Source organism: Quercus robur, chromosome 11 (assembly GCF_932294415.1).
Source record: "Quercus robur chromosome 11, dhQueRobu3.1, whole genome shotgun sequence".
Classification (NCBI taxonomy): Eukaryota; Viridiplantae; Streptophyta; class Magnoliopsida; order Fagales; family Fagaceae; genus Quercus; species Quercus robur.
The window spans coordinates 44,071,771-44,094,589 of NC_065544.1; the positions used below are offsets into that span (position 1 = coordinate 44,071,771).

Below are 22,819 nucleotides of genomic sequence, written 5' to 3' on the forward strand. Positions count from 1 at the left end.
TATGGGGTTCCTTCCTAAATATCAATCATTATTGGAATTCTGTGTATTTTGACTTTTGAGGTTAAAAAATGTGCACTAAAAGCATTGGTTCATTTTGTGATCAAATCTGAGTGGGTTAATTGAGAAACCAGGCCTCTCTTGGCACTGGTCCGAGGAAGTAACATAAGTTGCTTTTTTCAGTATACGATTCTGTTCCAACCAACAGCAATGCAGCAGGATCTATACCTCATGCCTGTGTGTGGAGTCGGTGGAACTGAATTTGTGGTTGAAGAACGTGTCTAAGAAATGAGCATTGCAACTTGGAAAGATCATTTCCCGGAATTGGTGCACGAATTATAATACTGGAAGCAATGATGAAATCGTTCAATATTGGAGTACAAAAATATTAAATTTGTGGATAGCCATGAAATCAAGCCATACTTGCAGTGAGAGGTAATAAGAAGGAAAATATTAGCCTCAAAGGAATGATCTTCTAAAAAAAATATGTATATATATTAAAATATCAAGATTTTATTGAGAAAGAGGAGATAGATACTACAGAGTAAAGAGAGAGAAGGTAGCAAAATCTAAATTACAGTTCTTTTTTTTTTTAAGCAAAAAAAAAAAAAAACAAGTAGAAGAGGGTGACCAATGTGCCTTTTTTATATGGCATGATCATAGTAGCACCTTATCCACTCTCAAGTGAGATCCCAAACTTCCAATTTGTGAGAGAATCTAAATTACAATTTGAGTCACTAATGCCTGTGATTCTAGAACCACTCAAAATGGCTATTAAATAATGCATTTTTAGGAAGCTGAAAATGCATTATTTACTTAAGACTTAGTTGGGTCCTTGTTGAGTGTTAGATGGTCTTCCTTTTCCTCCGTATAGCTCACATGAAAGAGGGCAGTATTCCACGCAAAAAAATTGCATGCTTTATTTATTTATTTTTGGCTGAAAGCTTCTTTATTTACTTAAGACTTAAGATTAATACCACCCAAATAAAATATTATCTATCACCCTCATATGCATCACCAAAAGTACTCTGAATATAGCAAGAACGAAAGCTCAAGTGTGTAGGCAATGAATTAGCAAATGGTCCACTGTTTTGCTAAAACACCTAGACACGCAACACTGATTTACCAGATTGATCTCTCTTTTAGTAGGAATTCTCCAATCTCATTTTTCTCTCCAAGGCTGCTGTCCAACTGAAAAAAAAAACTCCCTTTAATAATTTAGTGCATCATATACTCTTCCACTGAATTCTTGCATCATTAGAACCATGAAGAGCTTCATAGTAAAATTTTATGTCAAACTTAACATTAACTTTTGGTTTTCACTTCAATCGATCTCAAGCACCTCCACCTCGAATATTCGAATAAAGGATATTATATATAAGTATAATTTAACAGACTCCAATTTCAATCATTAAAACGATGGACAAATTCCATGATGAAGTCCCTTATCCAACTAGCTGTTCCAAAGAAGAATACATCAATGTGTCTTTGTCAACTGTAAATAAGTACAAATGAATGACATTGTGCATATTCCATGTGAGAAGTCAAAAACGCAACTTTTCCATCAAGAACAGTCATTTCTCCCCCCCCAAAAAAAAAAAAAAATCATATGCATTTGGTATTGCATTTTCATATTATAAAGCTGTGGTTGAAGAGTTTGGATCTGTAACCAAATTATGCCAAGCCAAATTATATAGACCGTGACTTTCCATGCGAATGAACCACACATACACAGCCCCAACCAAAAAAGAGACCATTCAAGGACGGAACTAGGATTCGAAGTTGAAGGGGGTAAATATAATTTTCTTGAGGAAGGCAAATATAATTTTTCTTGGATTATTTTCTAAAATCTTAAATATATACTTACTATTTAATATTTTAAAAAAATTTGAGGGGGGCCAGCCCCCCTCAGCTTGTACATGGTTCTGTCTTTGAGACCATTTGTGTGACCTTGAACTTTGTGAGAGAGCAGTTCCATTGCAGAGGAGACTCCATTAAAGAATATAATTTTGGAAAAAAAAAATTACATCATATATAAATATGTTTTTTCAACTAAAAGAACAGAGGTGAGAAGAAATATATGGAGAAGAACACACACCTCTATATTATTGATGATATTAAGTGATACAAAAAAAAAAAAAAAGAAAGAAAGGATTTTCAGACCATATACAAATAAAACGAACAATCAATGAAGTGAAATCTGCTGTGGGAAATACAAGTATTCAAGCTATTAAATGAAATGCTCCTCAGCTATCTAAAATCTATTAACACACGATATCTGAAGACCTCACAAAACCGAGTGAAAATCTGTGAAGAACAGAAAAAATGGAGTAGGATGTTAACGCCGCTTTAGAGAGACTAGTTGAGGCTGTGATCAGAGTTAAGAAGCTTTGGCAAACCTCTTGACTATACCAGCCATGTACTTGCCCTGATGCTCTGCAAGAGCAAGCTCAGTATCACTTGGTTCCCTAGTGCCATCACCAGAAAATACTCCTGCACCATATGGAGATCCGCCTCTGATGGAGTCCATTTTGAACATTCCAGCACCAAAAGTGTACCCAATAGGTACATAAAGCATCCCATGATGGGCTAATTGAGTGATTGCTGTCCAACTGCAGCACGTGAACAAATTCATTAAATGAAGCTTGATCACTTAAATGATAGTTATCAAGAGGGTGCCCCATAGCTTCAACAAAATTATATTGATGTATGGCATAATAACAAATATGGCTCTAACTTGAGCATAGACCATTTTTTATGTTTATTACTCCTCCCTCTTTCTCCAACTAAAGGTACAAGGAACCCCTGTCCATGCTAGATATCAATCTTTTGTAGTCAGTTGATACGTATTACATTGGGCTAATAACAGGAAGACGGTTAAATAAATCAAAGACACCACAACCAAAAGAAGTTATGCAGGAGGTTCTTAGTTTGACGCTTTGGCTCCTCAAAATAATAGTGTTTTGGAACAAATTCAGCCAGTAAGCTCTCTACACATTGTATGAGGGTGGGAATTTGATCCCATCTTCACTTGGGTTGGAAGTTTTATGGATTGGGAAGGATACCCCTGCCTTAGGACTGAAAAAGAAAAATCATTTGGCTTGGGGGTAATGATAACCATGCCTATACCTGAGGCACTCAGTGGCGTAAGGAGTGAACAGATGGATTTTGTTTGGGGTAAGAGTGGTACCTATGTCCTAAGCAGGAAAATGCTTATATGCTTTTGTCAGCTATTACCAAGAGGAACTTAGGTCTTGAGCTAAAAGGCTATTATTATATGATTGGAATAAGCTTTTAATTGTACATTGTAAGACAAGTAAACTTTCGGTACATAACAGAACTTGATTACAAGCATAATCCCCCAATCCTTAGAAGTTCTTGGAGCTGCAAACTATATGCAAGATATGAAACATCCAAACAATTCTCTGAAGGAGAGGAAAACACAGATTGTAACAAACACTATGAACTCAAGTCTAAATTCCAATCCTATCAAAAAAAGAAAAAAGTCTAAATTCCATTTTACATTGTTGTTGGGATAAAACTTAAATAGTCAGCCACATTTACAGATGTAAGAAATGCAAGGTACATTCTGAGCTTTATATAATAAATTTAATTTTTATCATGTTTCTAGGAAAAATAAACAAAATAATCAGGTATAAAGTATAAACAGGGAGTAAAAGATGAAAACCGCGACATCTATTTGCTGAGCAGTCAGATCAGATATGGGTAATTCCTTATCATAATCTCTGAACCCACCATAAAAGCCACATAAGGGACTGGAGTTATCAACAATTGATTAGCAGAATCTCAAACCATATAACTGCTTTCTAAGTATTGGTTTGATTTGATTGGATGTCCCCAAAGTGACAACTACTTTCTAAGTAGGATCTATATAATTCCCACCCATCTGATTATCACCTTTCTTGAAACTCAACTACATAAGTTAGTTCTGTCTGATGTTCGAACCCCTTCCAACCGATCAAACTAATATTTTATATGAAGATGTTGTTCTAATCACTCATTCTGTCATTTATCTTCCCAGAAATTTAGTTGAATCGACCGATTATTCTCAACCACTCACCGATAGGGAACAAAACTGAAATTTATATGTAGAAGTTCTCTTTGTCAAGGTGAATCACTCTGACTAATTCTAGATGACAGCATATGGGGGGACTAACAGACTAGTAAAATGTCTGACTTCCTGCAAATAGATTCTTACATGTAGCATGCTCCCTTCCCCTAAAGGGTTCTCACCCCCACAGTTATCCCAATTCTCTTGTTTGGAAGCAAATCACATCTACAATCTCAAAAAGTGCCAAGTCACCAACAACTAATCAAACAAACAATACCATCTAATAAGGATTCCTATTATCCTATACTCATGCAACCAACAAATTGCATAGAACTCTATATTGTTTCTAGTTCATCCAATTCCACAGAATTCTTATATGTATCAAGAACACTACTCAAACCAATAATATATACAAGAATAACAAAGTATAATAAAAAAAATTTCCACAAAACATAAGCCCAAAAAAAAAAAAAATCAACTCTTGAATCAGTCTAATTACTCAATACCAATAGCCATACTTACGCCGTGGTCTCCTGCCCTCCTCCCTGTGTGCCAGTGCTAACAAAAAACCCGGCAGGCACACCCGCCAGCCTCTGCTGCTCCCACAGCCGCCCTGTCGAGTCAAAAAACGCCTTCATCTGCGCCGCCATGCACCCATACCTCGTTGGAAATCCAAAAAGAAACCCATCAGCCTCAACCAACTCCTCCACAGATATCAAGGGAACCTCATTGTCCTTCGGAGGCACCCTCATTTGCTCCAAGATATCCGGAGCCAAAGTCTCTGGGACTCTATAAAGAACCCCTTCAACACCTTCAATTGAATCAACCCCTTTCTTCATTCTCTTAGCTAAAATCTCCACATGGCCGTACGTTGAGTAAAACACTACGAAAATCTTGAGCTTCTTGGGAAATTGTAGCCCATCTTGAACTTGTGTTGTTGTTGTAGTATTAATGCTTTGGGTTTGGCTTTGCCCAGAAATTATAACAGTACTGTTCCTTTCTGGGTTTGGAGTTGGAGGATCTTTATCAGAAACACCTTTTGGTGCTCTTTGCTTGCTTGGTACACACCCACCTCCTTTACCCATAAAGACTTCAACAGGGTCTTAGCCTTTTTTTAGTTTAACACTGAATTATGGTTATACTAGTACACTCAGACACAAGTGGTGATTGATTTGGAAAAATGGGTGCTTGTAAGACAAGAATTGAAAGGCTCTTCTACTGGGTGTTAGCCTTTTTTTGGTTTAACACTGAATTGTGGTAATTCCAGCAACTGATCAGACACAACGAGTATGATTGATTTGGAAAAATGGGTGTTTGGAAGACAAGAATTCAAAGGCTTACCAGGTTCTGAACTGCAACTGCAAGGCTTCGAGAATGGTCGGCCATAAAGTAGAACGACAAAGACAACATGGGAATTGGACTTGAGGTTGGCCTTTTTAATTCTGAGTTGTTGTCTGGAGCTTTAAGAAAATAATCGCTGGCAATTTAGATTTATAAATAAAAATAGAAAAGTTGAGTTTTGAGAATCTCTTGAGCATGTTCTTTTATTTGAATATTTCACTAGTTAAACTTTGAATATTTCACTAGCATCCACGAATGAGTTACCATTCTAGGATTCGTTTTTAGCAATTGCCCAATAGTAAAGTGAATACGTGCCGTTCGGTTTGATTTTGTGATAATAATATAAGAAGTAGAACTTTTGGTTCATAAAAAAAAAAAAAAGGTAGAACTTTTGGCACACACTCTGACCAGACGGAAATGGGTGGATAGACTTGAAAGACTTTTCCAAGAATATTCATTTTAGTAGGAAATATTCATTAATACATATATTTTTTTAAGTCAAAATTTTATTTTCTTATCACATTTTTTTTTCCTGGGTAATTGCGGGGATAGAACTCCCGAGTAAATGGTTACAACGGAATTGAGTACCACTAGACTACAAGACCCGGGGTATTTTCCTGTCACAATTAGTGAAATATAAAATAGGACATAATATTTGTAGTCTCTTGAGAACTTTTTTTTTGAGGGGGATCTGGGATCTAATTGCAAGGAATAAAATGAAATTTATTGGATTTTGACTAAAATATCTATGTTGCATTTTTATATTTTACAATATATATCTTTTTATTTTTATTTTTTGTAATATGAGTTTTTTGACTGATGTAATTATTGTAATATGAGTTATTACAATAATAATAGTTGACAGTAACAGTGACGTATAAAAGGGGCCTATATTCTATATATCAAATTGCAAATGGGGCTTTTGACTTTATCAAATTAAAGTAATATTTTGGATAAAAGCAATTTTTTAGATAGAGACAATAACTTATTTTTGATAGGTAAAAGCAAATAACATAGAGACAACAATTTATATGTTCTTATCCGTTTCTTTAAATAAAATAACAATAAGTGTTTTAACAAAACATTTAACATGCATTTAAGTTTCGGTTGATAGAGACAACAACTTATTTGTTCTTATCAATTTCTTTGAATAAAGTAACAGTAAGTGTTTTAACAAAGTATGCAATATTTGACTTCATCAAATTATAGTAATATTTTGGATAAAAGCAATTTTTTAGATAGAGACAATAACTTATTTTTGATAGGTAAAAGCAAATAACATAGAGACAATAATTTATATGTTCTTATCAATTTCTTTAAATAAAATAACAATAAGTGTTTTAACAAAACATTTAACATGCATTTAAGTTTCGGTTGATAGAGACAATAACTTATTTGTTCTTATCAATTTCTTTGAATAACAAAGTATGCAATATGCATTTTAGATCAAATAAAAGTTAATGTTTTAATAAAATATATAACATACATTTAAGTTTCAATAGATAGAGACAACAACTTATCTGTTCTTATCAATTTCTTTAAATAAAATAACAATAAGTGTTTTAACAAAGCATGCAACATGCATTTTAGATAATATAACAATAAGTATTTTAACAAAATATACAACATGCATTTAAGTTTTAATTAATAGATTGTTCTTATCAATTTCTTTAGATAAAATGACAATAAGTGTTTTAACAAAGCATGCAACATACATTTTAGATAAAATAACAATAAGTGTTTTAACAAAGTATGCAACATGCATTTAAGTTTCAGTTGATAATGACAACTTATTTGTTTTTATCAATTTCTTTAGATAAAGTAATAATAAGTGTTTTAACAAACTATGAAACATGCATCTAAGTTTTAGAAATTTAAATTCTACTCCAATTAAAAATCTGTTATCAAAATTTCAAAACTTATATTTATATTCATCAATGGTATATCCATAATATAAGCGGATCCAATAGGCTAAGCCCACTTAGAATAGCGGATTTAGGTTAGACGGCCCAATACAATTAATTTGTTAAAGAATGGGTTTCTGAGGTCAACTTTAATGTACTAGTAAGATTTAAGCTTTAGATGGATGGGTAAAAGTTAGACAATTCAAGGAAGAAGAACAGAATTTTTAGAATTAACACTTCCTCGGGCTTGGCCGAAGAGTAGTTGTTCATAGATTGTTTAAGTCTTAATCATATGATAGTTCTATACAATGTCAGTATTTCCTTTCAGTTTTTCATCCCCGTTTCTGTTGGAGCTTCCTTTCTTTATATAGTTAGCTGAATTGCATCTGAGTCCTTCACTTGTACAATCACTGGCTTTTCTTTAGATGCTTGTCCCATCAAGGTTTTGCTGGAAGTGGTAGAGTGTGCTGTAAGCTATTAAGACATTGTTCAAAGGTCATTCATTCATTAATGTGGCTAGTTGAGTTGGTGCAGTGCATTGAATGTGAAGGTGATGGTTACTTTGTCTGGATACTTCCCTTCTTCTTTGCTTACATGTCTCTATAGTCTTCTTTGGTACTCTGTTATCTAGGGCAAGTGGCCTGCCCAACAATTCCAGAGGAACGCTTGCTCTTCGGGCTCTTCAAAAAGTTGGCCTCTTCGTGGTTCCTCCTCGGATTCTCATCCACGTGTTGGGTAAGGACAATGCATGGGTGGGTCCTTCCCCTTCCTCGGACTTGGCCGACAGGCTCTATTTCGTACTTGGATCTTAACCTTTCTACACATAAAATCTCTCTTTGCATCCAACATATTTTTTTTTTCCTGAGTTGCAACTTATGCATATACAAGTAACAATAATATGCAAGTATTAGAAAATATTTAACTGCTTAAGTTCAAATCACCCTCTTCATTAATAAATAAGGAATTATAAAAAATAATAATTAGAAAATTTTTTATTGATAATTTTTGTAAGGACTCAATTTGTAACGATCTCAAACTAGTATTGGGTTCAATCGCTAAAGGCCCAAACAATAAATTTGTAGAGCGTGGATATACTAGAACTATATCAAATCTAAAAGAAAAACGATTAAACTTAAACGTTTCTGGATGGATTAGCACAAATATTACGATCAATTTCTCCTTGAAACAAACTAAGTTCGTTATTTCATAAGACTTTCTTCTAGGCATCCATCGTTCAGAAGTTCTGATCTCTTCTCTCAATGCATTTTTCCATGTTATATACTGTCCTCTTGGTGTCATCTTCACCACACACGTGTAGGTTGGGTTCGGGGGATCTCTTCCTGTCCCATCCAACACCTTCTGGAACCTCCAACCAGCAGCTGTAAGGCTACTTCATCATTGTTCAGGCATCACCTCCACATTAATGCGATCAGGGAGTTGGTTGAGAGGCAATTAATGCGGAGACAATTGTTGTCAAAGATATTTTGTTTGTCTTTTCGTTCTTGCCCTTGGTCCCATGTCCCACCTTTTGTGGTAATACAACTTCGAAGTGTGTTTGTGACAATGCGGCGTTCAGATCGTCCTCGGACACATATTGCCGAGATGGATTTTGTCCTCGGACGTATACTGGACCCATCTCATGTGATATCTACTTCTTTTTTCATTTGGTTCCCCTTATAATCTTATATGGGCCTCTTTGAATGGTTTAACGTCTTCGGATGAGCTACAGACCCAGTTAATAGGGTTTTAATAGTTATTGATTAATCGGCCCCCACAATTTTAATTAGAGATATATAAGGACAAATATACAAAATCATGCACTTATTATTATAATAATCATTCATTTAGTTAGAAAAGAGTTCTAAATTCTAAAATTATGTTATAATAACTCATTTTGTTATTATTTCTCAAAAAAAATATAAAGAAAATTCATGATTAAAGACGTGCAATGCATGAAAATTTTATTAGTTTATATCTATATATATCCAAAAGCTGAAGTGTAATATTTATTTTTGTTATGCTCTTGTGAACCACATTAGTAGCCACATTATCCACTCATTTTCAACTCTCTTTTTTCTTATTAACTTCCCAACTTAATGTTATACTTTCTCCAATTTTTCCCCTCCTTTTTACCTTTTTATCTACCCACTACTATCTATATTTCTATCACTTTTCCTCTATCCTTTTATTTTTCTTTATTTTTGGCTTTTTTTATTCCCCCCTCTTAGTATAAATTTAAATTTTTTTTTATTTCATTCTATACATAGTTTTCCCACACTCAAAAGCTTATTTCTGTCTCCCTCTTTCTCTGTCTCAATTTTTTTTTTTCATTTTTTGGGTTTTTTTTTCTTGCATCTCTACTTTAAGTTGATGAATTTTTTATTATTATTTGAAACTTTATTTTGGGTTGATGTGATTAAGTTGTGTTTTTTAGTTGTTATCTTTTTTCTTTTCTTTGATTTTATAGATGTTATCTTATTGCATTATATATAAAGATAATATATAAGAATATAATGTTATTTTATTACATAACATAACATGACTTGAATAATTTGGTTTTTATTACAATATTTTTTATTTTTACTTTTTTTTCTTCTCATATTATTCTCTCTCTCTCTCTTAATTTTTTTTAAGCATTTCTTACTACTCTACTTTATATTGATGAATCATTGTGATTTTTAAGACATTATTTTGGATTCATATGTTTTGGTGTTGTATTTTTTATTTCCCCATTATTAGTCTCTCTCTCTCTCTCTCTCTCTCTCTCTCTCTCTCTCTCTCTCTCTCTCTCTCTCTCTCTCTCTCTCTCTCTCTCTCTCTCTCTCTTAGTTTGGTTGGTTTGATTTGTTTGAGTTAATACTTGATTATTTTGGCAGTAAAAGATTTGAGTTTATATCAAAACATAATTTTGGCTATGCTAATACCAGATCAACATTTGGTCCATTTCATCAATTCAGTCCGGTTCAGTCCACTTCAGTACAAATAGGTCCATTCGGTCTACTTTGGTCAATTCAGTCCAAAACTCGAGCGAGGCGAAGTGGAGAGGGGCGAGTCAAGATAGGGAGGGGTAAAATTGCCATCCCTAGTCCCTACTAAATAGACCAAAATGGACCAAATGGTCCGAATTTGATGCAATGGATCAAAGTAGACTGAATAAACCAAAGTGGACCAAGTGGATCGAAGAATTTGACCGAAATGCTATGCTGATGTAACTTAAAAAGAGCATAGCAAATGGCAATAATAAATTGTAGGCTTCAACTATTAAATATTATATAGGTATAAATCGTGAATTACAATATTTAATATATTCTTGAAGTATTCTAACAAAAATAAAAGAAGTAATGGAGTGCATGAATAGGAAACGAACCTGATTGGCGCCAAGAGTCTTTTAATATAACCTAATAGCATTGACGGGTGTTTTCAACAAAAACATCTAGGATCCTAAGTTTCTAACGGGCTAAACCCCCCTCCCCCACTCAAAATGTATCCCAAAAAAAATAAGAGCTTAAAAAGCTTGACAAAATATACAAGTCTAACATTTCAATCTTCATGGAACTACGTAACACCATGGTGCCATCATGTCGAAACAGTGCTTCCATGGAGTTAATTTATAAACTTCAAGCCATAGCTTGAAGCAATTGATTTTAAATGTATAGCCGAACCTTGTGGAGATTTAGGTTGTTACTTTTGAGTTTAATTTAGTTTCAATATACTAAAGACACGAAAATAACCTCTATTTTCCTTCTTTTAATTTGATCAAAAGGAAAATATACACATAGTACACTAACAACAACAAGAACACAACGGTGATAAGTTACAGGATCAGTAACAGAAAATGGCATCTTGTTCAGCAGTCTATTTGGGTTCTTCTCGTACTATAACAATATGACTTCACATCAATGGAGCTAAAATCGGAATAAAATTTTACAAATACAACAAGCAAACTCCACACAGGAAGGTTAGCGAAGATGGAAAACCAGGCAAACAAGCCTTCTATTTTGACATTCACAACAACAAACTTGCATAGACTTCACCCTCCCAAGGGCTTATGAATGAGAATGAGCAGTGGTGTGATAGCCCCCAACCCTCCAATGCCTCAATATTGCAGGATGGACGATTGGTGTCCATTTAACCGAGGAAAGTAATAAAGAAATAAACTGTTCTCACCTTTCCTTCAACGAACCAGTTTTAGACCTTTTCAACTCCCATGGTGGCAAACAGCCTTTATAGTGAGAATGTAGAAACAACGATGACATTGATACTTCCCTCTGATGCATTGAGATTGATGACAAACAACTAAAGGCACTCCTCAGTTTCTTCTTTTCGTTCTCATATCCTTGGAAATCAGGGTCGTGGCATACAGTGGTGGCTTTAAGGGCCTCAGGGAGTATGCAGTTGCACAGTGAACCTACAAGGATGACAATACACAAGAATGAGTTTATAGTAGCCAACACAAGAATGATGGGAAATTAATGTAGTAGCAAAGCATGTAACTCAACAAACATCCTGTTCACCTTCAATTTTTAGTTTTTTTTTTTATTTTCTATCTCTGGTTCTTTTGATTAGTGCTTTGACAATGAAATATCAGCAGATAAGTCTGTATGAGTCTAATATGCAAGGCAACCTATCAGATAAAAGCCGAGCCTCAAGGTTCATTCAATAGTCACATGAGAGCCCCCTGCTTTAAGACTTACACTCATGACAATTGTGAGCCCTATTTGCCTTAAGTATGAAACATATGAAGAGAACATGTGCCAATGATATTGTCGCATAATATACAAGAACAATGTAAATGCTTTTAGTTAGTCCACGATCTTCAACTTATATGTGAACCATTCAGCCCTAAATCATCTAAGACTTGAAGCTAAACCTCAAACTAAGATATAATGTATGATAAGGAGGATGTAACTCACCTATTCTTGCAAGTCGATTAACCCATTTTGGCATTGGGTTCCCTGTCAGTTTATAACAAATATCATCACAGAAATGATTGCAGTTCTTAGCAATCAAGTGATAGGTATCACCATTATAGTTTGCTGACTGGCGCTCCATGAACTCTCTAACCTCGATAGGATCCAAGCTTGTCGTCCCCATAAATATTGACTTCCTAAACTTGAAGCCAGGGCACTGTCGAGGTTCAACCTCAAAGACACCACTCGTTGGGTAGTCATGAGCTCCAAAGGCATATTCAACACCATGAACTGTAGTGAAATAGGGACAATAAAAACATTTGCATCATCCAGAGAATACTGTGATTCAAATGAGAAAGCAGATAGCAGAATATTAACATCTAACATATGTGGATCTTTTCCATGTCCTGGTCTTTCAAAGACAATATATGCCTGTATGTTCACATTCACATGCATATGCAAGGGAGAATCCAGGAATTTATCCTTGGATGATTGGAAAAGGGATTGAAAGGAAGGAAAAGTAAAAATAATGTATTCATAGTGCAAACTAAGGCTTTATAGAAAAAGGACAAATTGTTTTGCTGCATCTAAGCTAAAGAAGAAAAGTAGTAGACGATTCTGGATTTCGAAAATTACTCTCATGCATATGGTTTAGCCACCAGTGACAACTCACATGGTTTAAGGTTGAAAGTGCTGCAAAGATGGATGAGAGTCCAAAATTTTATGGAGGTTGCATGAAGAAACATTGGCATACAAATCAAAGATTCAGGGAGAGAAAAAATGTAAGATACGGTTCATGTTACCAACCCCAAATAGATGGGATTAAGACTCTCTTAAAAGTATTATGGAATGAGTTTGGTCAAAGAATTCAAGTAGAGCCCAAGAAGTCAAAATAGTTTAAACATCAATATTTTCAAAGTTATATGAGATTACAAACTGGTTTTGGGTGTCTGCACAAGCATCTCTTGAATAAACAGCAATTTTATTTAGCTCTTTGAAAAATGTACTCATGCCACATTATGTTTATATTTTAATAAGAAATGTTTGAATCTAAATCACTTGTGTGCTTCTGCAATTATATGTTATTATGTAGATTAGGCTCCATCTCCATCTTAACTCCCCCTGCTTTGAATGGACACAAAAAAATGAAAATATTTTACAAAGATTATCCTTATCTTTGGGTTGTATAGTTTGAGAAAAGTATTGTCTGGTTGATTGAGTAGAATCAACAAATTATTTCTTCTGTTCTATACAAAATTCAATTAATCATACTTGCTATTTAATTATGTTACAACCCAAATCAATATGAAGACTAAGGGCATTTTCCCTTCCTCAGTGAAGTTAATATAACAGTACTAATTGACTTATCAACTCATGCTTTCACTGTTGGCAATAATATACAGCCAAATAATTTTGAGTAACTTCATTAGAAGCATCATATGCTCTTTAATACTAGATGATTTTAAGAGCAACCACTAGAAATATAAAAATTCATGATTTTGAGAAATGAGGAATAAAGGTAAGCTTACCTTCCACCCCAGAGTGAAAGATACCAAGGCCTGCCCAATAGACATATCCATTTATGGGTGTCAAATCATATACATTTAGATAGACGGGTGTGTTGCCTGGACTATATCCTGCTGACTTAACTTTCTGGAACATGCAGAAACGTTTGGCAGATTTGCCTCTGAAACAAAGAGGCATAATAGAGTTCCAGCCATTCTTTGGTCCAGATTTCATGATCAAAGGTGAAACCAGGTATCTGTCAATGCCTAGTTCCAACCTGTAAAAATGGAAATAACAATATCAACTGCCCCATGTTCAGAAATTACAAAGAAACCAGTAATAGATTGAGGATGCACATAATTTTGGTCACACAGTAGCCTACATTAACAAGCATTATAACTATCTGTTAACTTTCCTAATTGTATCCACGAAATGTAGAAATCAAAATCTAGTCCTTAATTGTAGCATAAAACTGTAATATATTAATACAAAATATCTTCCATCAAAAAAAGTTTCCCCTTTCTAAAATATGTACCAAGTAGAAAATCTTAAGATCTATGTGTAATAACCATGTTATTCCTTTTTTTTTTTTCTTGTAAAGAAATATTATATATTTTTTCATAAACTATTTCTTCCTCCAGTTACTTTCTGCATGTCTTTCATCTACTTTATGTATTTTTTGCTCTAACTGGCCTAACCACACTTGCAACTTCACTCTAGACCACCACCACATATGTTTTTTGGTTTCAGTGTTGGTTGGTTACATGGTCAAGTCCTACATCAAGTTAAAGTGAAAAGAGTAATAGTTAGAATATCATTGTTGCCCAAACCCACTGGCTTAGACTTTTTGAATTAAAACAATTATAACAGGTTGTACCAATCCCTCACAAAAGACTCCGAAAGTGTTAACTCTCAAATCTCACAAACCCAAGATTCAAACAATTGGAGTCAGAGTTGATGGTTCAACAAGGTTAGTGTTCAAATTCAGTTATGTAAGTATCAGTTTGATTACTACTTCATCTCTGCACACCATCTCTGCTGCATTTATGTAATTATCAGCTTGATCTGAACTTGGATGGTTACTTCAATATGATAGGTAATCTACAAAGTTCTAATATTCTTAAATAACAAATTATTAGATAAGCCAAGAATCAGACATGCATAATTTCCTATTTACCAAATTTTAACCCCGATCCCATAATAAAATTTCAATTATTGCCAAAAAACGGAAGTCACATTCTCATTTGTAAAGAAATGGACTTTTTTGCTGTTTTAGCATTGAAAAGATAATGAAGGACAAGATATACTATTAAGGGAAAGAAAACTAGAAAATTGTTGACATCAAATAAAACTCTAGTAAGTGAATAATATATATATAACACAAGTAAGCACACACCATAAATAGTAAAATAAAATTTATAAAAGAAGAAAAGATAAGAAAAACAGGTCACATATACAAAGAAACCTTTCAAGGAAGCAGATCAGATTCATAAGAACACACCCAAGAAGAAAATAACCAAAGAAGGAAACAAAGCAATGTAGCAACTGATCTTGTCCATAAAACAAAAAAAAAAACTTACAAGATTTGATAAGCAGTAAACCCCAAAAAGAAAAAAACAAAAAACTTTGAGAAATAAAGTGAAACCCATTAAAGGAAAGTGAAAAATAAAAGAGAACCCACATACCTCAATGCACAGAGCAACCATTAGAAAGTGAGGGAAATGCAAGCACCAAGAAGCAAGACAGCCATTTTCAGAGCAAAGAAGGCACCTGAAAATGAAGCAAATTTGAGTGTGGCTGCACAACTCCACACATTGTCTTTGGTGATTGGTCTCTGCTGACAAAAAATATGAAATGAAAGTTCAGAGAAGCACAGAAAACTTCAGTGTTTTTTTTTTCTCAAACCCAATGAAGAAAGAGAGGAATAAAAAAGAAGAAGAATGAGATAAAGGGTAATGTTTCTGAAATGATATGAAATGAAATCTACTAACTAAAGGTGAAAGTGAAAACCTTGAAAGATATCCTGTCCCTTTGTGATACTTTGACTGAGACCAGCGTGCTTTACCGGTCACCAGGTCTGGTCTTCTGCTATTTTTTTCCTACATAGGATTTCGGTTTCTTTTATAAAATAATGATTTAATATTCAATTCGTTATTAACTGAAACATTAATTAAAGTTACTGTTCTGTAATATGATTTACATAATTTAATATTATAATTTTTGTACTGTAAACACCTAGGTCCAATGCTTCTTGTAATTCAGTTACATTTTCTTAATATACTTTTACGGCGAAAATGGCCAAATGGCCTTAAAAACCAAACTATCTAGTTAGTAGGCAAGACTTAAAAACATATTTCATTTATAGCATCTCGAGTCTTAAAGACTCGATTTTGGGCTTCAAAATCGAGTCTTTAAGGCTCGGTTTGTATGCTTGATCACGTCTGATGTGGCAGAGTTGCCATCTGGCATTAACATGGAAATCGAGTCTCTTAGACTCGATTTCCACGTGTATTCCAACCGGAAATCGAGTCTTAGAGACTCGATTTCAATCCCAAAATTTTTTTTAAAAATTCTAAGTCTCTACATGCCAAAATACCCAAACGCAGATCAGATCAGAGGGAGAGAAACAGAGAACCTCACTGCCAAACCTCACCAGATCAGATCAGAGTCAGGCCGCGCGCGACCTGGGGCTCGCGCGAGACTCAGGCCGTGCGCGACCCAGGCTCGCGCGAGCCCCAGGTCGCGCGCGGCCTGACTCGCGCGAGCCCCAGGCCGCGCGAGCCTCAGGCCGCACGCGACCCAAGCTCACGCGAGCCTCAGGCCGCGCGAGCCCCAGGCCGCGCGAGCCCCTGGCCGCGCTCGACGCTGGCCGGCGCGAGCCCCTGGCCGCCTGGGTCGCTGGTCAGTTTCTGGTCATGCCGCGCGCGCCTGGGTCTCCGATCTCGATCTTCTCTTCCTCTCTGTTTCTGGTTTTCTTTTCTTTTTTCTTTTTTTTTTTTCTCTGGGTTTTTCCTCCTCTGATGCTCTGGTGTTTGGTGTGAGTGTTATATATAAGGGTTAGAAATTGAGTCTAAGAGACTCGATTTCCATGTCAATACCAGATGGCACCACTGCCACATCAAACGTGGTCAAGCATACAAACCGAGCATTAAAAACTCGATTTTGAAGCCCAAAATCGAGTCTTTAAGACTCGAGATGCTATAAATGAAATATGTTTCTAAGTCTCGCCTACTAACTAGATAGTTTGGTTTTTAAGGCTAGTTGGCCATTTTCGCCATACTTTTACCACTACCACCTTCAGTCAAATATATATATTGTAGGGAAACGTTTCTCAAACGGCCCAACAAGGACGTTGGGCTCGCACGTGAAGGATCCCTCACAATAAGATTTGTAGAGAGTGGGCTTGAAAGGCTAACGTTTGGTCACAGGGCGTTGGGCCAAACCGGACTTTCGGGAAACTCATATAAGAAAAGGCTTCAGCCTGGATATCCAAGCCTTACAACTGTGTAACTTGAGGGATTGGACTCCTCGGATCATGTCCGAGGAGCACTAATGCCTTTCTCCGGTTACCCGGCGATGGGTTTTTCGTGGTGGTGTACATATATTATCCGGGCGTTCTCATCCCTGGAGTTTTTCCCAAGAAGTGAGATGGGGATCCCCCTTTCTAATTAGTTTACCCTTTCTTTTATACTAGTCTACGTTTGCTGTCCCTCGTCCACGTGTAGGGTCAACTTTTCCAGGACTGATATTTGTCCCGTCAATCTAATCCCAGAATTATTGGGGATGGTTAATAAAGCCTAAAAATCAGGTTCTGTTAGGTGCAGAGTCTTATCAGTGAAGGGTATTAAGGACAACTTCCCTGAGATATTTTCTGATCTTTAGGGTTTGCCCGTATGTCACTTTCATCAATGAGACTATGGGTCTGCCGAGGACCAAGCTGTCCTCGGCTGTATCCCCGGTCCATTTTGTGCTTCTTATCTTTGAGCTTGGGCCATGGCCTTCTTCGGCTTGGGCCTGTGGACTCTCCATAAGCAAGCGGGCCGGGCCCATAAATTATTGAGCCCCACAATAGCCCCTCAAAACCCTGCTGTCCAACATCTTGGTTGGAAAGGTGGGTTTTGGTAATACCGAGCCTTTATCGTGGCTCATTTAATTCAGTCCTTGATCGACGTTGGCGACTCTTCACCTCCCCAAGGAATGCGCCGTTCTACAAGACGTTTCCCTCAATTTACGCGAGATGCGTTTATGCCGTTTGGTTATCCGAAGCATGCCTTTAATATCTTCCTTTTACGAGACTTCCCAGATTCAACGGTTTTTGATAACATGGGGGAATGAAACGGGTGTATTGATGTTTGCAGATCTTCTTGGAGATCTGCACACATTAAGTAATCTCCTCTTCGTCCCCTATATAAAGAGAAGAAACAAGAGGTGTTTCTCCCACAGATGAATCCCTTTAATCCCCACAAAATTTGAAACCCTTAGATTCCTTCCGGAGTTTATTCTTGCTCTCCGGTTACATCTTAGCCTGAAACACTCACCGTAATATTAAGCCATGAAGGAACCATTCCCTTCCCAGAAACACTATGTTCTAGTGAAGCTCAAAATGGCTCGGTCAGGGCAAAGATGGCGGAGACTCAAGATTTGTCCCGCCGTCCTTTTAGCCAAAATCCGAAGCAGGGACTCGTCACGTCACACTTTCGGCGTGACTGAGCCGAGGAAGCACATCATCAGTACCACCCGCTCTTTCACGAGCATATCTAACATGGCGCCAGCGTGTTAGGAGTCAGGACTGGGGCAGGGTCTAAGTGCCCTTGCTTCTTCCTCTCTTCGTTCACTGGCGCCCCCCTTTACCTCTCTTTCTTCTTCTCTCCACCACCAGATCCATCCTGGTGCTTTTCCTTCTCCCTCTTTTGCTCCTTTCTCTTTCTTTTCATCTCTTCTCTCTTCTTCTCCTCCTTCCTACTCATGTCCTCCATCTTCTTCATTCATCTCCTCCATCTTCTGCTCATGTCCTCCATCTTCTTCTTCCTTTATGCTCCTTGATGACAAGAGCCTGCTGAAGTGCTTCCATGTGTTCCAATTCTTCTTCCTTCTCCTTCATCTTTTTCTAAAGAAGGTTCTTCTCCTGATATGAGCAGTACTGAGGCAGAGATTGGAGAGACTTTGAAGGCGAGTTTAAAAGACACCTGACTGTTTACTGATCTGTATTGCGGATGCTATTGTTGCCTTAGCAATTAATTTTTTGTATAGGCTTGTTTAAGCCCTTCTTTGTACGTTGTAATAATTTTTCATATTAATAAAAGTTATTGTTATTCTACTTCGCATGTTCTGTTTATATGTTTTAATAAATTTGCAAGCACTGCTCGGCATAATAGTATAGCATTTGAATCAACGACAACTAAGGCCAAAATACGTGCTAATAAAAAGATGCCACCATAACTTTAATAGAATTACTTAACATAGCAATGCCGACCAGGGAGGGACGACACTTACCTCAAAATTAGCCAAGATGAGGACTGAGTATTCGATACGGTGTAAGAAGTAACTATCCGAGGACATGTCATCCGCAAAACGAACAGCTTCCTTAGGCTATTGAATAGGGGGTCATTTTGCCATCTTAACATACTGGCCTTAACATTTTACAGTATTGGAGCCGAGGACTTTCCCGTTCGAGTAGTTGGCGTTCCCATAGGCTTGAGTCCGAGAACCATACAAAGCCCAGGTTCTGTCCAAAAACTTTTTCCAGTACTTGGTTTCCCCATAGGCTTGAGTCCGAGGACCATGCAATGCCTTGGTTCTGTCCAAAACTTTTTAGAGTACTTGGTTTCCCCACAGGCTTGAGTCCGAGGACCATGCAAAGCCTTGGTTCTGTCTAAAACTCTTTAGAGTACTTGGTTTCCCCACAGGCTTGAGTCCGAGGACCATGCAAAGCCTTGGTTCTGTCCAAAACCTTTTGAGTTCAATATCTCCCTTTCTTCAGGTATATCACGAGTCGCCGAGCAGGAGGTTGCCCTCGGCAGCGGCTATTCCTCGGCGTGGGCCATAGTCCCTGGGCCCTTATGCAGAACGGGCCTGGGCCGCGAATTCACTAGGCCCACGAATTAAGAGGTATTTATGCAATCTTTGGCCACGCGGTACTTTCTGATGTCCCAGTGTTCGAGGTGCGCCTTTACGAGGCTCCTTTAATCTTGTGGTTGCAGTTGACGTTGGAAGTTGGGCCGGAGCCATTTTGTCTGTAGCGTTCCTTGGGACGTTGCGTGAGTTGACTGCCACCATCTTGTCTTTTCAAATAAATAGGAGGGAGAGAGAGTTGCTTTATATACACACAGCTCCTTCAGTTTCCTCCCAAATCACAACTCCTATATTCAGTGCTGTCCTCCCTTAACATAACATGTTTGAGGCGAAGGTTGGGAAGGAAGAACTCTCTCCGCCACAGAAGCGCCGTGTCCTCATGAGACTCAAAATAGTAAAGTATGGGCACAGGAAGCATAAGTTCAGGGGAACACTCCATTTCGACCGAGGGGAAAGGGTGTTTCTCCCCCTTTTAGTCAAAATCGGAAGTAGGTTCTGTTCATGCCAGAATCTTGGCGTATCAGAAGAAAGATTCTCCGCCGTCAGCGCCTCTGCCTTGTGGCGGGCAAATATTTAGAGAAAGCCCCTCAACTTCCAATTCCCTGCACCTTTCCTTCAGCGGTGTCAGGCTCAAGTTGGATTTCTTTTGCTGCCTGAGTCATGGGCATGTGAAAGCATTGAGGAAGAGCAAGGTCTTGGAGCAGTAGCCAACCTATCCTCTGACACACCTCATCGGCTTTCTCTTATTCTCTTGTATCTTTCTTTTTGATTATGTGGCTAGCTTTAGTAGCCGACCTCTCGTCTGTACTGCTCCTCGGCATTATTTTATATATTTTTTCTTGTATCTTCCTACTCGATTATGTATTGAGCTCTGACATGAGCTGATTCCAGCTTTTCATTGTACGCTGTACTATTTCTTTGTTTTAGCAAAAATAAAAATTTATTTACATGCTTTGAGTACTGATCTTTTGGCAACACTACTTTGTGAATGGATGTGCTCCATGGGTGTGTTTCTTCAGGAATATTTAGAGCAAGATACCTTGAAACATAATCTAACTAACTCTAATTTACCAATACTACCAGGCATTATATCGATAATTCATAGTAAATCAAACTTAGGAAACTAACCGGGGTAACAGTTGAATATTTTGTGATAAGCGTGTGAATACCGTCCACGACTGATAATCTCCAGATAATCCAGGCGAGCAGTCGACTGGGAAGTAGGGAACTTCGATTGTGTTTTTGTGTACTTGGTTTCCCCATAGGCTTGAGTCCGATGACCATACAAGGCCTTGGTTATGTCCAAAACTTGTAAGACTTCTTTTTTGTACTTGGTTTCCCTATAGGCTTGGGTCCGAGGACCATACAAGGCCTTGGTTCTGTCCAAAACTTGTAAGATTTCTTTTTTGTACTTGGTTTCCCCATAGGCTTGGGTCCGAGGACCATACAAGGCCTTGGTTCTGTTCAAAACTTGTAAGATTTCTTTTTTGTACTTGGTTTCCCCATAGACTTGTGTCCGAGGACCATACAAGGTCTTGGTTCTGTCCAAAACTTGTAAGATTTCTTTTTTGTACTTGGTTTCCCCATAGGCTTGGGTCCGAGGACCATACAAGGCCTTGGTTCTGTCCAAAACTTGTAAGATTTCTTTTTTGTACTTGGTTTCCCCATAGGCTTGGGTCCGAGGACCATACAAGGCCTTGGTTCTGTCCAAAACTTGTAAGATTTCTTTTTTGTACTTGGTTTCCCCATAGGCTTGTGTCCGAGGACCATACAAGGCCTTGGTTCTGTCCAAAACTTGTAAGATTTCTTTTTTGTACTTGGTTTCCCCATAGGCTTGGGTCCGAGGACCATACAAGGCCTTGGTTCTGTCCAAAACTTGTAAGATTTCTTTTTTGTACTTGGTTTCCCCATAGGCTTGGGTCCGAGGACCATACAAGGCCTTGGTTCTGTCCAAAACTTGTAAGATTTCTTTTTTGTACTTGGTTTTCCCATAGGCTTGGGTCCGAGGACCATACAAGGCCTTGGTTCTGTCCAAAACTTGTAAGATTTCTTTTTAAGTAATTTTTTCTCTATACTTATTTATTTTTCGAAGGTTAACCCTAGGCCAGGGAGGGGAGAGTTGGCTTGAGGCCGGAAGCCCCTAGAGCTGCCCGCGCCGTTAGCAGTGCAAGGCGTAGCCCCTAGCAGAAGCTTATGTCAGATCAATGACTGCACGTCGCCGGAGATGGGAAAAACTCGCGAATCTCTGCTTGCCAGAGAGTTGACTCATGCGCTACCCGTGCCAACGCGCAAGCCTTCCCACAGACGGCGCCAATTGTAGGGAAACGTTTCTCAAACGGCCCAACAAGGACGTTGGGCTCACACGTGAAGGATCCCTCACAATAAGATTTGTAGAGAGTGGGCTTGAAAGGCTAACGTTTGGTCACAGGGCGTTGGGCCAAACCGGACTTTAGGGAAACTCAGATAAGAAAAGGCTTCAGCCTGGATATCCAAGCCTTACAACTGTGTAACTTGAGGGATTGGACTCCTCGGATCATGTCCGAGGAGCACTAATGCCTTTCTCCGGTTACCCGGCGATGGGTTTTTCGTGGTGGTGTACATATATTATCCGGGCGTTCTCATCCCTGGAGTTTTTCCCAGGAAGTGAGATGGGGATCCCCCTTTCTAATTAGTTTACCTTTCCTTTTATACTAGTCTACGTTTGCTGTCCCTCGTCCACGTGTAGGGTCAACTTTTCCAGGACTGATATTTGTCCCGTCAATCTAATCCCAGAATTGTTGGGGATGGTTAATAAAGCCTAAAAATCAGGTTCTGTTAGGTGCAGAGTCTTATCAGTGAAGGGTATTAAGGACAACTTCCCTGAGATATTTTCTGATCTTTAGGGTTTGCCCGTATGTCACTTTCATCAATGAGACTATGGGTCTGCCGAGGACCAAGCTGTCCTCGGCTGTATCCCCGGTCCATTTTGTGCTTCTTATCTTTGAGCTTGGGCCATGGCCTTCTTCGGCTTGGGCCTG

The 22,819-nt window shown here is 37.7% G+C and overlaps 2 protein-coding genes across 3 annotated transcripts; both read right to left on the reverse strand.

Moving 5' to 3' along the window:
- Positions 1-2,076: 2,076 nt before the first annotated feature.
- On the reverse strand, positions 2,077-5,642 carry LOC126705955 (probable NAD(P)H dehydrogenase (quinone) FQR1-like 2). The gene is made up of 2 exons (XM_050405195.1): positions 4,592-5,642; positions 2,077-2,609 (listed from the first exon to the last, which is right to left on the reverse strand). Exons 1-2 carry the CDS (start codon positions 5,152-5,154, stop codon positions 2,378-2,380), a joined length of 795 nt encoding a protein of 264 aa, XP_050261152.1. The 5' UTR covers positions 5,155-5,642; the 3' UTR covers positions 2,077-2,377.
- A 5,467-nt stretch (positions 5,643-11,109) lies between these two features.
- On the reverse strand, positions 11,110-15,695 carry LOC126705957 (deSI-like protein At4g17486). Of its 2 annotated transcripts, none has more exons than XM_050405197.1 (4): positions 15,416-15,695; positions 13,754-14,007; positions 12,228-12,515; positions 11,110-11,722 (listed from the first exon to the last, which is right to left on the reverse strand). In XM_050405197.1, the coding sequence occupies exons 2-4, from the start codon at positions 13,962-13,964 to the stop codon at positions 11,478-11,480; spliced, it is 744 nt and encodes a 247-aa protein (XP_050261154.1). In that variant the 5' UTR covers positions 13,965-14,007; positions 15,416-15,695; the 3' UTR covers positions 11,110-11,477. The 2 variants fall into 2 exon arrangements, with proteins under 2 accessions (XP_050261154.1, XP_050261153.1); XM_050405196.1 differs by lacking the exon at positions 15,416-15,695 and adding an exon at positions 15,196-15,236.
- Positions 15,696-22,819: the final 7,124 nt, after the last annotated feature.